This window comes from Cyphellophora europaea (assembly GCF_000365145.1).
Source record: "Cyphellophora europaea CBS 101466 unplaced genomic scaffold supercont1.6, whole genome shotgun sequence".
Classification (NCBI taxonomy): Eukaryota; Fungi; Ascomycota; class Eurotiomycetes; order Chaetothyriales; family Cyphellophoraceae; genus Cyphellophora; species Cyphellophora europaea.
Genome location: NW_008481812.1, coordinates 1865364 through 1882158, shown reverse-complemented (window position 1 = coordinate 1882158; position 16795 = coordinate 1865364). Strand labels below are relative to the sequence as shown.

Genomic DNA, 16795 nt, shown 5'->3' with positions numbered 1-16795 from the left:
CCGAGTCCTGGTCGGCGTCACAGACCTGTGTCATTCGCGCTTGGTTGCCGGGAGCGACGGCGCGCTTCAGAACAGGCCACCCTCGCTATGGTGGAAATTGTCAGCAGAAGTCTACTGATACCTGGTGCAAGCGATTGTAGCAGGCCGCGCGACTATGATGGGCTTGAAATCAAGGACCAGAAAGAGTTGATTGCGCAAGCTTCTGTTGAAAATGCTGCAGGATGGAGCAGAATAAGCCGCGGCCTGCAGGCTGGACTCGACGAGAGGGAGCTCCGGTCGAATCGGGAGGGCGCAAAGGTCTCACACCTTGCAACTTCAAGACAGAAGGCGACAAGCGCTAGCGGCGAATGCAGCCAGATAACACCACGGCACCAGGGTTAGCTTGGTCTTAGCTCTGTGATGTTGCCTCTTGGAGACGTGGACAAGAGGCTCGTGAGTCGCAGGCGGGAAAGACGCGGCCGCTTGTTATCTGACATGAGGAATTCATAAAAAGCCGCCAGCAAGCTCCCCAGCCATCTCAATCCCCCGTCCTCGTTGCCTGTGTCTGCGGTGATAGAAAAGTCCTTCGTGCCTTTTTGCCGTCGCTACCGTCCTCAACTACCTATTCTCACTCCGTTCCTGCTCAGATTCAAGTCGTCGTTTGCAGTGCAACCGCAGTCGCTATCACCACAAAAAAGGTAGCTCCCGCCTGCCTCTTCCCGTCTGCTACCTCTCACCAGAATTTCCTCTGCCACATCCACCATTCAACCTTCAACTGCATACCTTGATTTTGCATTAACAACCACTTGTGCAGTAACTCATTACCATCAAGATGCTCGCCAAATTCATTCTGGGCCTCGTGGCGGTCTCCGCCGGTGCCTTTGCACAGGACCCCACCATCGAGACCTCGTCCGCTTCTTCGATCGATGCCACCACCACTCTGTCTCAGGCTATGCCTCCTGCCGCTACCGCTTCCTTCAATCCCGCTCCGGTCAACTCGAGTGTGCGATGTAAGCTACGATTTCGTCAAGAATCTACCACTCGCTAACAAATTTTAGTCAACTGGTGCCGAGGTCAGCTGAACGCTTGCCCCCAGATCTGCGGTGGTGCTGCTGCCCAGAACTTTTGCGACAGTGTGAGTCAAGACCTCCTCTCGGCCTCCAACTTTACTAATTTCGTTTGCAGGACCAATTGACCTACACCTGCGTTTGTGCCAACGGCACTGCTCCCGACGTCACCTCGTTCGCCAACACTCTGCCCTTCTACATCTGTCAGCAGACCTACATCCAGTGTGTTGCTAACAACCCCGACGATGCCCAGGCACAGGAGGTGTGCACCACCAACCAGCAGTGTGGCACTCGCAATGCGACCGCTGAGGCTATCGCTCAGACTATGGCTAGCGAGTCGACCACCGCCACATCGACCTCTGAATCGAGTGGCTCGTCCGAGACTGGCTCTTCTACGGCTAGTGAGACAGCCAGCTCTACCAGCTCTGACAGCGCCGCTGTTGCCAACGTTGCTCAGCTCTCCACCGGTGCCTTTGCCCTCCTCCTTGCTGCTGCGTTCAAGCTCTTTGTTTAGGGCTGAGCAAACCTCTTGGGTTGTGAATCTTCGGCAGGGATTCAATTCTTGTCTATGATTATGGTATTGGACAAACTAAGGCTGGGAAAAGACAAAAGGGACGACGGAACAAATACCCCCCACATCACATGTGTAATGAAGCAGACAAACGATGGGACGCGTCATGGGTCCAGAATGATGATTACGGCTGAGCGTTGACTTTGCTGCCATGAGAGCAAAGCTGTCCTGTCCTTTAGCAAGCGGTGCGCATCAAGTATTGCAGGTTTCGATATGGACAGACAAACAGAGACTACTACGCGGTAGATGGTCAATCAACAAAGACTCTTGTAACCCATTCCTCCAGCCTCTCAAAGAAATTTCCCCACACGCTCCCTCAGTTTCTCCAAGTTTGTGATCGGCGACGCGTGCACGGAGATAGTTGGAGTTAATGACCGCGTTTGAGGATTTATCGATACCGCAACGGTCTCGCTTGCCATCTCGTCCGCCTCCCTCCCACTTGCTGCCTACTCGACCCCCGCCGCCGCTATTTCTGCTCATGCTGGACTCCGTGGCCAGTCTATATCTAGTAGAAGAGTCAACTGGATTTCTGGTTAATCGACATACATCCCTCTCGCTTCCACAAATCTCACACAGGCCGCATGCGGCGATATCGTATACTTCACTTGTACATTATTCCACACGAAAATCGATGCCTCTTCTAGCTCGCGCACTTCAGTACCAGATTCGATAGATATCATTCGCTCTCGTATAAACATTCGCTATGGATACTGACGGCCCGCAATCGAAGCGACGCAAGCTTTCCAATTCCGATGATGTCGCCGCCTCACATTATCTTCCCCTCGCCCGAACCACGGTCGAAGTCTCCCTAGTACCTGTAAAAAAGCCCTCGCCAATTCCTTTCGATGAGGAAATTGCGATCAAGACCGTTAGACGTACCGCAGATGGAGGCTTAGAACTGGTGGTTAACAAAGGCACACCCCGATCTGCGTCGACATGGACATTTACCACATCCTCCCCAACCAATGCCCATACTCACCAGATCCTCGAGGATGCACCGAACATGTTGCCTAAGGCCAAGATGTCGGGTGGCCATTACCTTCAAGCCTGTCACAATGCCACACTGTACCAGCGAGACTCAATTATCGAGTTGAAGGTCGAGCTGCTGTGGTGCAACACGACATCTCTGTGGGACAAAGTTGATGAGGCTCTACGGGATATCCTGGATACTTATCTACCGCTTGGAGATGAAAACGAACCGGTCGAAGAGGCCTGGCAGCCCCGCGAGTTTTATGACAATGTTCACGTACCCCCAAAGGACTCTACGGATTCGGCCGCTATCAAGATCGATGGTTTCCTAACCAACCTTTACCCATTTCAACGTCGCACACTGCGGTGGATGCTCCGCAGAGAAGGTGTCACTGTGGATTCTGAAGGCTGCATCGAGCCCGTCGAAAGCGAGCCAGGCCTCCCACCTGGATTTGTGCAAGTCCGTGGTCTCGACGATCAGATTCTCTACATCAATCGTGCTCTAGCCACCATTTCTTCTAATTACAACGAGGTGGTGAAAGCATTTCAAACTCCAAGAGGGGGACTTCTCGCCGATGAGATGGGCCTAGGGAAAACTTTGGCAGTCGTTGGAACAGTGTGCTGTCATCGACGTCCCCTGGTGCCAGCTTTGGCGAGAGGGAATAATCCACGCACGTCCGGAGCCACCCTTATCATCACACCGCCAACCCTACTCGATCAGTGGAGGGAGGAGATCGGTGAACACACTAGCTCCCTGAGAGTTGTCAACTATGAGGGCATGAAATCCTCCAAAAGGAGTTTCGAAGACCTGATGGATGATCTCGCAGCAAGCGATATCGTCCTCACCACATACAACGTCATCTCAAGAGAGGTGCACTATGTTAAGGAAAAGCCTGATCGCGCTCTTCGCAACAAGGCGCGTACCGACACACCTAAAAGTCCACTGACTGAGATTTCTTGGTGGCGTGTTTGTCTTGATGAAGCGCAAATGGTCGAGAGCGGTGTATCAAACGCTGCGACTGTCGCGAGACTGGTGCCAAGGGAGATCGCGTGGGCTGTGACAGGCACTCCCCTTCGCAAGGCCCATCGCGATCTCTATGGCATCATGATCTTCCTACGCTATCAGCCCTGGGGCTGGTCGCCGAAACTATGGGACCGTCTGGTGGATTTTCATCGACCCTTGTTTAGGTCATTGATTTCGGAAATCGCCATACGACATACCAAAGATTATGTCCGAGAAGACTTGCGATTGCCGCCACAAAACCGCCACACCATCACGCTTCCTTTCACAGCAGTGGAAGAGCAGCACTATGAGAACATGTTTGACGAAATGTGCAATGCTGTCAACCTCAGGATAGATGGATCGCCACGCCGAGATGATTGGGATCCCGATGATCCAAAGATTGTCGAGGAGATGAGGAAGTGGCTCTCCCGACTGCGGCAGACTTGTCTACATCCCGAGGTTGGTGCACGTAACCGGCGAGCGCTTGGTCGAGGGGGCGGTCCACTAAGAACTGTGGGTCAGGTGCTGGATGTCATGATTGACCAAACTGAGGGCAACCTGCGAACTGAACAACGTGCATTACTCATGTCTCAGATTCGACGAGGGCAAATGCTTGAGAATTCCAAGGCTACAAAAGATGCGCTTGCTGTGTGGCAGAACTCTTACAAAGAAGCTACTATCATTGTGGATGAATGCCGCAAGCGTCTTGAAGCCGAGATCGAATACCAAAAGCAAGAGAAGGCCAAGAATGAGAGGAAAGCCGAAGAGAGTAATGATCCGGATGAAGAGGATGAGCTCGACGCCAATATACAAACCTTTCGACAGCGACTCCGTTCGGCTCTAGAAGTACAGCACATCTGCATCTTCTTTGTCGGCAACGCATTCTATCAGCTCAAGTCTAAGGAGGATGAGGTCAAGCCCGACAGTGAAGAGTTCTACGCCCTCGAAAAGCAAGAAACGGAAGCATACGACGAAGCGAAAAAGATCCGCGGTGAACTGCTGGCCGAAGTTCTGACGAAAGCGAACAAGCTGATCAATTCTGTCCGCACCAAACGCAGCGACGACACACCTGAGGCGCTGACACCGATGAAACCTCACGATGAGTACACTGGCATCGAAAGCCGGAAAATATGTGAAAAGCTTTACAACTACTGCGAAGCCATGAATGAGCAGGGCGTGTATTTCCATGAATTGCGACAGAAGATGATCGACTTTCTTAGGCAGGCGCTGATCGATGATGATGCCGGTGTTGAACTCCAAGGTGATGAGTACGAGACTTCCACGAAACATCAGGACGAAATGTATGTGTACATGGAGGCTCTTCGTGTCCTCTTCGCCGACCGCAGCGACGCCATAACAGGGTTGGAGAATCAGCTGATCAAGCATGAAGTCCGCGGGTTCATCCGCAATGCCAAAGAAGGCGAGGGACCAGCACCAGAATTGATGCTCAAGCTATTAGCCGAGCGCTCACAGGTCCACATCGACACAGAACAAATTGGCTCTCTTCGTGGCATCGTTGCGGAAGCGCGGCATTTGGTCACGATGCTGCAAGTTCAGGAAGCCGCAGGATCTGCACGCGCTCGCGCCGAGCTTGCGGTGACCGAGAAGCTTCTTAGTTATTCTCAGCAGTTGGCAACGACCCGGTCCAGGACTTTGGCTCAACTTGAGCAGGAAGTCAATCTCTTTCGAGATACAATGAACAGTCGGCTCGACTATTACCGCGCTCTTCAGAAGATCTCCGACACAGTTGCGCCCTACGAAGAAGAGCGTATCGGAGAGCCGCTAGATCAGCAAGTCTTCGATGATACTATCAACGGTGAACGTGCAGTTTCTGACAAGATCTCGACACTTGCTTCCAAGAGACGATATCTGATACACCTAAAAGACGAGTCCACTAGTTCAGCCCCGCGGGTATGCACAATCTGTCAGACGGAGTTCGAAGTCGGGACCCTCACTGTCTGCGGCCATCAATTCTGCAAGGAATGCATCCAACTTTGGTGGCACGAATCAAAGAATTGCCCAGTTTGCAAGCGACGTCTCTACCTTCACGACTTTCACGACATTACGTATAAACCTGCCGAAATGGCCGTCCAGGCCGAATCTCCAGAGAGCTCCAACAGCTCTGCCTCTAGCCCCGAAAGCCCTCGAAGTCAATCAATCTACACTGACCTGAGCACGAAAACTGTCAACGAGATCAAGAACATGGACCTGCATGGGCCGTCCTTTGGCAGCAAAGTCGACATGTTGATCCGGCATATTCTCTGGCTTCGTGAACACGACTATGGTACCAAATGTATTGTCTTCTCGCAATACCACGATTTCCTGGATGTTCTTGCCCGTGCCTTCAAGCAGCACGGCATTTCGGCTACGGCATTTGACGATAAGAACGGCATCCAACGCTTCAAGGTCGACCCGGCCATCGAATGCTTCCTGCTACACGCCAAGGCACATTCCGCCGGCCTTAATCTCGTCTGCGCCTCGCACGTGTTCTTGTGCGAGCCGCTGCTCGCCACGGCGGTTGAGCTTCAAGCCATTGCCCGTGTTCACCGTATAGGCCAGCACCAGGCCACGACGGTCTGGATGTACATCATCGCCGGAACGATCGAGGAGTCGATCTACGAGATGAGCTTCGCCAGACGTCTCGAGCACATCAAGCGCAATGTCAAGAAAGTCGGCAAGTCAAAGGCTGGAAGTTCGGCAACCTCAGGCACGGTGACGCCGAAGCTCTTGGGCGAGACTGTCATCGACCAGGCTAATAGTCTGGAGTTGCAGGAGGCGGACCTGAAAAAGCTCCTGACCACTGGCAAGAAGGGCGGTGAGTTTGTGGACAAGGCAGACCTGTGGCAGTGTTTGTTTGGGCGACGAAAGGTGAAAGAGACTGTTTTTGGAGGAGGTGGAGCTGGGGGAAAGTTAGACGGCGAGATGGGGAGGCTGCTCAGGGCTAATGCCGCTGAAGCGAGGATAGACTGAGGCGAAGGTTATGCATCGTCATTGCCAGACCAGTGTCGGAAGCGGGCCAGTCCGTGGGTATAGCATGGTGATTTGGGCATTCGTTATCCAGCAGGGACAGGTACTTCTTAGGCGATGAGTGAACCACCCTATGCAGTAGGCGTGCCACCATTTCTATAGCATAATAGACACCGCCCGCCGGCCAGCACGCTTACGCCAACACCAGGAACATGAGCAAACATAGATTCTTCCGCCGGTTTGATCGGAACCTGTTCATCTATCCTTGGCGAAGGCACAGCATGTTCCCAATCAGGGCCTCCAATCCACAACATTCTACCGCAATCACAGTGATCACAAGCTGTATCGGAAGAGGTCGTCGCCCGTAGGTATTTTCCTGATCAGGCAGTAAAAGTCTTGGCGCCCCCGAGGGGGGGCACCCCGCGAGCTACTTAATCAGAGAACGAGAGGGCATACTGCACAACTTGTACCTGTCACGTCGTAACCTGAGCTATTGTCGTCTTTGAGACACGGAGAGTTTATAGGAAAGCGAAAAGCCGAAAGCCCTTTCTCCAAGAACCACGAGGCGGAAACTAATCAAAGTGGAAGAAACGAGCCTCAAACATACACACTCTCTTCTTTCCATTCTCTTTTTATCACTGTTCCCCTAACTGGCCTAGGCTCACTTCTTCTCGGGCTCCCCCTTCTGCGCCTTGTTCTTGTTGTCGCCCGTGTCCTTGTAGTCGCCGCCCTGGGCCTCGTAGCGGCGGGCCATCTCGCCCGCTTTCCAGGCGGACCAGGATCCCTTGCCTCCTCCTTTTGCGAGTTAGGTGTGGTGTGGCCAGGTAGAAATGGGAGAGGGGCATGGGATAAGGAGAGTGAAAAAAAGAGGAGGGGAGGGGGGATTTGGGGGATGAGATGGGGAAAGAGGGGGAGGTGAAACAGTACCTTTCTCTTCGGCCTTGACTTCCTCCTTGATGCGGTCGCGGAGTTCAGGGTCGGTGGGCTCGCCTTTGGAGGAGGGCATGGTTTTGGGGTTTTGGTGGTGGTGGTGGTGGTGGTGTGTGTGGGACTGGTGGTTGGAAGATGTGGTTGTGTTGGTTGTATAGCGTGAGTGGGGAGGCTGTGTAGTGTTGCTGTCCACGAGGAATGGGGGGTTGTGTTATCGTGTATTTGTATCTGAATGGGAGCCAAGTACCTGACTGCGGCTGCATGTCACGGTCCCAGAGTGGCCAGTCATGACGACACCAGGGGCTCTTGCACGGTTTGTGGGCCAAAAGAGCTTTTACCTTTGGGAAACGGTCTGTGGCTGCCGTCATAATTTGATTTGACGCGCTTGCTACCTTCGCTTTTACGGATTATTCTTCCGAGTATTTTTATCTGATGTTCTTGGGAGTTGTGAGGTGCGTTCAGAGAGTGGAGCCTTGCTCAGGAGTGCGCAGCCTTGCCGGCGAGCGCGGTGTCACGTGCCGCAGAGTGAACTTCGGCAAATGTTGACGACGAAAGTTACAGCTCAGCGCGACGCGTTCGTGATGAAGAAGGCCTAAGCTACGTATGCTCACAAGTATCCAGTCGTTTCTTCTGATTGAAGATTTCGAGGAGACACCTCTGCTGCTGATTCAAAACTCGTGTGTATGAGCTCTGTTCATGTCTGAATTGGCGGCTGTGCTGTGGGCGGGGACTAAAAAAGAGTTTGATGAGCAGAACACAAAAATGTGGAAGACAGTATAGCAAGAACCAGCTGATTGTGTCGAAGTTCGTTATACTACGGCAGATTGTGTAGGGCGTCAACCTCAATCAGTTCTCCTGACCAGTAATGAGCTGAGCCGGGACTCCTTACCCCCATGGTAAGTCGAACTGCGAAATAGGTTGAGGAACAACTGCCAGGGCATATCTAATACGGAGGCGGCTCATTGCTGACACGTGGATCGTATAGAACCACGGGGAGGACCTGCGACAGTAGCTTGTTCCATAATACAGCCAACATGTTTTCAATATATTTTTCGTAGCACGGAGTCCGTTTCGCAATCGACCACAGGCTGCGGAAAACAGGCCTTCCCGTCCGCTCAGGCAACTTAAACCACAGGCCGATCAGTTAGTAGTTAAGTGGGTGACCATTAGCGAATCCTGATTGTTGATTGTTTTTGACTTTTTGCCGACTGAAGAGAATTTTTGGGTGGAGTTTGATATCGCCAAGACTGTAGTTACCAAGACTTTCACTGCCTACTTTACAGACGCCTGTCGGATCAAGTCAAACTGAACTGACTCTTTCTCTGGCTGTATGGCCACATGATCAGGCACAACCGGACCAATTTACACCGTACCCGGCTTGACGACATCTGTGACGAGGTCCCAAAGACCGCGCGCGCGTGTGGGAGACTTTCCTCTCTCCCAAGCTCAAGAAGATCCCTCCGGCTGAGTGGTGAACTAAAGCCAGGCTCAATTATGAGGTACATACATTAGCAGCTGCCTCTCGTCGAGACAGACCTCCAAGACATCGGCCTTTATCCACATACAACGTTCATTCTTTATATACTTCCACAGCCAACGCCAATCCAAGATTTGTCTCAATTACTCAGTACGATACAATCCGTCCCCGCATTTAAAGCACGGGAATCGACAAAAACAGAGAACTGGAAGCAAGTGGCACCTTCGTGGAAGTCGACTGCCACACAAGTTGATTGAGAGGCACAGGACTCCACACACTCTCTAAGGTTAGTGATTGGTACCTGCACCCTAGTGCCCGTTGTACAGTGCTGGTTACAGTAGACATTGAACCTTTTGCCGTTACTAGCCGTGAAGCTGCCGTTGTAATCAGCGCACGAGGCGTTGGGATTCGACAATGCGGTGGAAGCAGACGAGGTGCTTGTCGTCGAGGATGGGGACGAAAATGTTGTTGTAATGCTGGTCACCACTGAGCTAGTTGACGACTGCGAACTGGTCGATGCTGATGAACTGGTAGATAGCTCAGAGGTAGTTGATAATACTGAACTGCTGGATGTTGATGAACTAGTTGATAGCTCGGAACTGGTAGATGGCTCAGAGGTAGCTGATGATTCTACAGTAGTTGATGATTGTGAAGTAGCGGAGGACTCTGAACTGGTCGATGGCTCTGGAGTAGTTGTCGAATCCAAAGTAGTTGATGATTGTGAACTGGTTGACAGGTCAGAAGTGGTTGATGTCCCTGAGCTACTTGTGGATGCAAGACTGGTTGACGACGAAAGACTGGTGGTTATTGGTGTGCTTGACGACCCTGAACTGGTCGTCGAAATCAGACTGCTCGATAGATCCAAGCTGCTCGGTGATTGTGACGATGATATCGTTGTTGTTGTTGTGCTACTTGATTGCAGTATGGTATTTTGAGATGCGGTGGTGAAAGAGCCTGTAAAAGATGTCCCTATAGAAGTGGTGCTTGCTCCAGTCGATAGCGACTGACTTACGGAAGTAGTACGAGAGACGGAACTACTAGTGGAGCCGGACGAGGGGAAGGTGCTCGACTGGGAGACTGTTGAGAAGCTGTTGAGAGTTGTAGTCCTGCTCGTGCTTGATATGATCGTGGTATCAAGCGAGGCTGTCGTGGAAGAGCTGCTTGCGCTTGAAGTGTAGGTCGAGCTGACCAGAGATTGGCTAGACCGAGAAGCCGTGGAAGATGCTCCCGTTGACGTCGAGAGAGCCACCGGTGCAGTGAAAGTGGGGTTTGGGATCGCTGTACGTCTGACTCGGTCGATACATGACTGCCCAGCAATTGCTCCAATCAGAATCTCAACGCATGCATTGGGTGCACCTCCAAAGCCTGCGAAAAATGCGCCGTTGCAGTCGTAAAACCTTGCAACTCCCTGTTCTGCAGTGATCCATCGGAGATAGCCATTCTCAAAGGAGAACGTCGCATTGACTTCATCCGCAACAGACGGGGTCAAAAAGCCAAGGAGAGGGGTTAAGTCAGAGCTCTGTTTCGCCACAGCACGATCATACTGTACTAACAATCCAGCACGGAGGAGTAGTGGACTGGAGTCGTCACAATTGTCTTGAGAAATGCCGCCAGGTAGTCCTGTTGGTGCCACAAGGTCAACTAGGGTCAGTGCTGATACAGTGCCACTTGGCGGCTGGACTGCCCTCTCTTCAAGCTTTCGCGGCTCAAGAGTAGCTTGCGGTATATTCGTGTATGCGAGAAAAATGAACCGATCAGTCGAGAGATCTAATACGACACCTGTTGGTATTCCCTGGCCGATGTACAGATCCGAATTTGTCGATGCAGTAGACGTGATGCTCGTTGATGCCAACGTTCCTGACTGCGAAGTTGTACTGGAAGAAAGACCTGGAGATGGTGCCAATGTCCCAGACTGCGAGGTTGTGCTGGAGGAAGGACTTGAAGATGATGCCGAGGTTGGACGAATTGAGCTGGGGAATATCGTCTTTGTAGAATAGCTCAAAATGTGCACCTCTGTGGGTGCATTTGTGACCGTGTATGGATGACCATCCCGGAACGGATCAATGACAGCATCCGTGGGAAAGAATTCGTCGTAGTATAGCGGCTGTAGCTCGACAGTAACAACTGGACATTGCGCTTGAGGATTCTCTCTTGGTTGCAGTTGACCGTAGGCAACGGCGGCCAATGCTAGTAAGTACGAAGACCTCATGCTGTATCATCTGCCCCGATCGATGAACATAAACTGAAGCTGTATCAACGACTTATACACGAAATCTAAGACTGCTATCATTCTTGGCACGGGAGATGAATAGAAGGGGAATGCAGCTATACGGTAAATTGTGGCGATAAGCCGTACAATTTGGCAGAACACGAAATCTGCAAACGAGCGAATACCCTGCGCTATGTTTGACGCATCGAGACCCAGTGTTCTCTACTGTAAGGCTTTTCCAGCACGTTCAGGACGAGATTTGGACAGTATCTGGATGTCCAAGTAAAGTAATCTCGAAGCAAAGGGGGATGCCGTGTTGCAAACTCTATCGGTAACCATCTGCCGATGTCAAAACGATCCGGCTGTCCTGAAGTGGTTTAGATGGAGGCGTTGGCAGGGGCTGTATACGGGGAAAGGAAATTGAATGCCTATTCCGTACCTTGTCGAACAAGTACGTAGCTGGGTTCTAGTCTGTCACGGTTATCCCTCCTCCCACTTCAAGTCAGTACAGTAAATGCTCAATGCTCATTCCTCAAACTACGGTGCTTCAGAACAAGTGCTTTCCAGCTTCAAACAGACCGGGGGTTGTACAGATCTCGTCGAGATTGTGTCCTGAAGTTCCTGCAGAAACACATCACTTGGGAATGACGCTGATCTCGGTTTTCTTCAACTGTCATTGTATAACGGAAAGTGGCGGCTGCCATAGGGCTATACATTCCTCAGATCGGGAAGCCCTAAACACGGACCTCGTATTCAAGCTTTGTGGCGTGATCATCGCGGCCGTAGATCGCCGGTAGCTAGGACTGAGAGCCGAGACTACTTCTTAGACATGGGCTCGGCTTCACTTCAAAGGTCTGCTTCAAAACACCATCAGGTAGATGCTGCATGTCACTGATGTGGCACTCTAGATTGCTGGAATGATGATGTTCGGCAAGGCAGAGTAGACGTTTGTCTCATTACTCTGCCCACCGTAAGCTTGAACTTCTCCTCGACTCGCACAACGCGAACAGTGGCAGGCTAGCGTTCGCGCCAAATGGCGTCTGATGCATTCCAGCTTGCCAAGCGTTTTGGGCTGTTCTGAAAAGTCCACTGTGGAAAATGAGCTATGCAGCGCTCTAGGAGACCTTCCCCCTCTCCTATCAAAGGCGTCAAGAGTGTTGCGGCCAAGACCGCATCTGAAGAGACGAATGCAACGTCCGATAAGAGCACGACGAGACGCGAGCGGAGAGTGCGAGGAGGGGAGGTGGGAATGGGATCGATACGAGCAGCTTGGATGTCAGTCCGTACGAGTGTTGATGTGACGGCTCGGGTTGACAGGACAGACACATGCCGCTCTCTGGCGAAACAACCCTTGTAGGAATGAGCTATCCGAATCTCTCATAATCCTGGATCACGTCCCCGACAGTTCGACAGAATTTTGAGAAGCAATAAGCCTAGATACGAGGCTGCTAGACATGCCCACTTGGTCGTCTCTCTGATGGGTTGCATCACAACTAGCAGTGTAGAGAATTTGCGAAGGTCCAATGTACCATCCTGAATGAAGGTCATCAGTAGGACAGGTCGAGCGATTTTGCTGAGCTTCAGTGCCCGATTTACCAACGATGGTCGATGGATGAGCAGGTGCAACTGTGCAACGAATCGTGCTGGTGGCAATATCAACAGGAGTTTTGGTTAAACAAAGCTCTACCACGTTGGAGTAGGTCTTTTCGCAGACGTGGTGGCATGAAAGCAGAGGCCTCTCATCATGACATCCAAAGGAGCGTGGTTGATTGTGAGTTGTGTAGCCAGGTAGGTTAGGCGGGAGCAGCCCGGGCCAAAGGTCGTAACTCAGCCCTATGAAGAGTACGGATGTATCCACCTAATGACGCTTCTTTCCAAGTACTTTTGGTGCCAGCCTGTGTTCATCGGGTGTCACTCTTTCCACTCCCAGAACTGAAGTCGGGTGTTCCAAGGACCACATATCGTTGGCATTTCATGGCTCCCACGCACTTCCTCTCGCTCTCGGACGATCTTTTGCTCCAGCTTGCCGATCATTTACACAACATCGAAGACTATACGAACCTCTGCTCATCATGCAAAAAGCTGCGCGATATCCTCGGGTCTGCTCCTCCGAGAACTATTCTACGACTGGCAGCAGCTCAGTCAAACATCTTTTTCCGTCCGTCGCCTTATTTTCTAGTGGCTGCTACTGCCCACGAACTAGGTCACTGGGCACGCGATGATGAAAACAACGAGAGACAGCTAGCTTCGACCCTAGAACGAGGCATTGACGGGCTTCTGGACTTGGCGCTGACACACTGTGGTTTGACGATGGCAAGAATACGACAACTACATCTTATGCGGTTTTCCGTCATCAATCCAGTCACTGACGTGATCGACAAGTGTGTTGGCGTGCAATGGTATCAGACTCCCAATTTCTGGGATGGTGGAGTTAGCGATGCCTACACAATCAGCGCTGAAGCGTCACGAACGCTCTTCCATCTCGCGATCTACGGCGAACTGTTTGGCCCTGACTTCGAGACGTTCTTGAGTTACGACTGCCAGTCCCGAAGGCTGAGTGTCGAAACTCGTTTGGAGTTCATCAAGTATTGCTTACCAGATTTTGCGTGTTTCGCGGGCCAGACTAGTGCCAAGGATGTACAGATGCCGAACGGCAGTATGGATCCTAGGCGTGCAGTGAATAAGACTGGCCCCTATGCTGAAAAGGCAGAAGGCAGCCGCGGTAATGAGCTGAACAACAACATCGCTCTCGTATGGGTGTTGCAGAGTTCCCGATGGCAGCCTCACTGGAAAGAGGCTAGAGGACAGGCTGGGCCCGACTTTCAGGAAGATTTTAATGACGGCTGGTGGTACACGGAGAATGATGATCAGGATTGGAGGCAGCGTATGTGGGAGTCTATCATGATATGCCAAGGACTTGAAGGCCTGGGTATGATTAGACCAGAGCTTAGGGACTCATGGATACCCAAGATCAGACAATGGAGAGACAAAATCGCGGGACTTGAGAAGGAGCCTGAATGGGTACGAGTTGGCAGACAGGCTACACTCGAATACCCGTTTCTGCTTGGAGATTTGCGTATTTGTGGAAGTGGATATTGTGGCGGTACTTAGCTCTCTGTATAAGTCACACAACAGCGAGTGCCAGAGCCGATGAGACGCAGGACTGCCTGTAATGGCGAAAACTTCAAATCCTTTCATCTCGTAAAATTCTAGGTGCAGTCTCGGCATTATCACCGGTTCTCCCCGGAAGATGGGAGTAGGAATGTGGGGAGATTCCAGCCAAGATCCTCATTATCCCTGCATCGCCTGTTCTAGCACTTCGTTTCGTTTTCATATCTGATAAATTCGGACGTCCAAAACCCACGTGCACATCGCTGTACACTAGTATCTTATGTACTCCCCCGCAATTCCAGCTTCCGGCGCTACAAGATCACCGGATGTCGCCGAAACTCCGACGCTCCCCGCTCAGGCATCGAAAATTAGGACGTACTCTCGAAAACGAGCTGTAACGGCCTGTGAGACATGCAGAGCAAAGAAGATCAAGTGTGGGAATCAACGACCACGCTGCGCGTCATGCATCAAGACTGATCTCCCTTGCTCATATGACCCGCGGTTAAATCACTCGTCGTAAGTTGATTGTTTGGCAAGCACATTGTGTCCATTATCTAACCTCCGAAGCTTCGATCCCGCCAGTCTGTTAATTCTGGAAAAGCTGGATGAGACTTTAGACAGACTCGATCACATACAATCCGCACGTGAATCTCATGAACAGAACCATGTGGGCTATGTACCACCGGCTATAGATGCTGCGGAAAATGCCTCCAGACAACGACAGAACGGTGCCGATTCCTCCGTACACCAGTACTTGTCTGAGAGCTTGGAGGTGCCTACAGCTTTTGCAACTGTTGATCATGTCCTATCATGGCCAATCTTTGGCAACAAGAGACCTAAAGACTTTTTGTCGCACGAGGTTCTCATCAAGGATCAAGCTGGAATCCACTCTCACACGAACTCCACGAACGAGCAAAGTAATGGTCGTTGGAACCAAACCATCAATGAGACAGAGATCCCTAGGCTTGTGGAACGGTTCCTAGAGTTTGTACATATCAAAAATCCAATTCTCGATGCCATACAGCTTCGTCAAGATGCGAGAAGGATCGCCGAGGATGGCATCGACTGGGAGCCATCAACTTGCATCGTGGTGCGTACATATTTACTGCTAGCTCCTCAAACAGCTGGCGTCATGTCAGTGACCAGATACTGATTGCGTCATTAGCTTCTAGCCTGTGCACTGGGCTCAGTAGCACGTCCTTTCGAGGCCTCCCAAGATGGCGGTTGTTTGACCAACCGCAGCTCTGCGAAAGAACTAGGAAGTTCTCGACCTGCGGCTGACGCGTACTACCAACTTGCCCGCAGAAGGACAGGACTGCTTGATATCAGCATCACGGCCGGCCAATGCTACGTCCTATCAGGCATCTATCTGATGTACACGCTCCGGCCACTCGAAGCATGGTTGGCTTTCCACCAAGCAGGTTCAACTTATTCCCTATATCTCAGACGCCAAGCTGCAATGAGCGACGAAGCTATCGATTTGGTTCACGATACAAAGCAGAAGAGATTGGAGCAACGACTTTACTGGACCGTCCTCAAGTCTGAATGCGAACTTCGGGAAACGCTGGATGTTCCTCAATCTGATCTTTGCAAGCTCAGCTACCCGTACCTATTCCCATCACCTCCAACGCCTCTGAGTCCCGTACGGAGTCCAGAGGAAGCGCTAAACTTCCAAACTCCAGCTTCGTCCACCTCGATGCCTTCTCAAGTACAATCAACTTCATCGATGACATCCTATCAGCAGACCGAGGAACAATCGTGGTTTTACTATCTGAGCGAAATCGCGCTTCGTCGAATACAAAACCGTGTTCTGAACGCGTTCTATCGGCAAGATCACAGAAGCTGGGCGCAGATGAACATGAGTGACATGATAAGCATTGCAGAGAATATTGAGACGCAGCTGACTATATGGTGTGCATCATCCCCCTGTTCCAAGTGTGCCGCTAACTCGACATCAGGAAGGCATCACTCCCAGCAGCAATTAGATCTGACGACCTGCCCCCTGGTCAGCCAATCGATGAGCTTCGCTACTGCACAGAAGGAAGAAATCGGTGTATCCGTAGCCTGCTTTACCGACCATTCGTCTACTGCGCCGTGCACTCCACGCCCAACATCTCCGACCACATCACCATGCAGCAAGTGCAAGCGATGTGCAGGAAAGGTATCATGAACTGCTTGAACATTGAGACCGCTGAGGCAGTCACTCACCGCCACCACGGCACCTGGTACGGTCTGCGCCAGTCTATCGTCAACGCGCTCATGCTTCTTGCCACCAAAACGGTGGATAACACGGACTTTTACTCACCACGGCAAGGGGAACGGCACCCTTACGATCATGCAATCGATATGTGCATGGACAAGCTGCGTTATTGGGAGGGTGAGAGTCCTGATACCATTGCAGCCCTAGAGCTTATTGAGGAGCTATACGCCGGGATGAGCTAACCAGGAGCGTGTTGGCCCAGACTCTTCGACTGGTGCAGTGGGCTGAGCACAAGAAAGATTGAGAACGAGC

At 51.6% G+C, this 16795-nt stretch overlaps 4 protein-coding genes and 1 non-coding gene across 5 annotated transcripts; 4 read left to right on the top strand and 1 right to left on the bottom strand.

Moving 5' to 3' along the window:
* Nucleotides 1-811: 811 nt before the first annotated feature.
* Nucleotides 812-1560, top strand: HMPREF1541_06936 (uncharacterized protein; the record flags this gene model as incomplete). The annotated part of the gene is made up of 3 exons (XM_008721261.1): nt 812-989; nt 1038-1114; nt 1165-1560. The coding sequence occupies 3 exons, from the start codon at nt 812-814 to the stop codon at nt 1558-1560; spliced, it is 651 nt and encodes a 216-aa protein (XP_008719483.1).
* A 760-nt stretch (nt 1561-2320) lies between these two features.
* Nucleotides 2321-6559, top strand: HMPREF1541_06935 (uncharacterized protein; the record flags this gene model as incomplete). The annotated part of the gene is made up of 1 exon (XM_008721260.1): nt 2321-6559. One exon carries the CDS (start codon nt 2321-2323, stop codon nt 6557-6559), a length of 4239 nt encoding a protein of 1412 aa, XP_008719482.1.
* A 658-nt stretch (nt 6560-7217) lies between these two features.
* On the bottom strand, nt 7218-7562 carry HMPREF1541_06934 (uncharacterized protein; the record flags this gene model as incomplete). The annotated part of the gene is made up of 2 exons (XM_008721259.1): nt 7218-7351; nt 7484-7562. 2 exons carry the CDS (start codon nt 7560-7562, stop codon nt 7218-7220), a joined length of 213 nt encoding a protein of 70 aa, XP_008719481.1.
* Nucleotides 7563-8563: 1001 nt separating this feature from the next.
* Nucleotides 8564-8679, top strand: HMPREF1541_06933. Its single transcript, XR_573439.1, has one exon. It is a non-coding gene; the product is annotated as a 5S ribosomal RNA (ribosomal RNA).
* A 4467-nt stretch (nt 8680-13146) lies between these two features.
* On the top strand, nt 13147-16725 carry HMPREF1541_06932 (uncharacterized protein; the record flags this gene model as incomplete). Its single annotated transcript, XM_008721258.1, has 4 exons — nt 13147-14248; nt 14976-15373; nt 15449-16194; nt 16242-16725. 4 exons carry the CDS (start codon nt 13147-13149, stop codon nt 16723-16725), a joined length of 2730 nt encoding a protein of 909 aa, XP_008719480.1.
* Between the last annotated feature and the right edge of the window lie 70 nt (nt 16726-16795).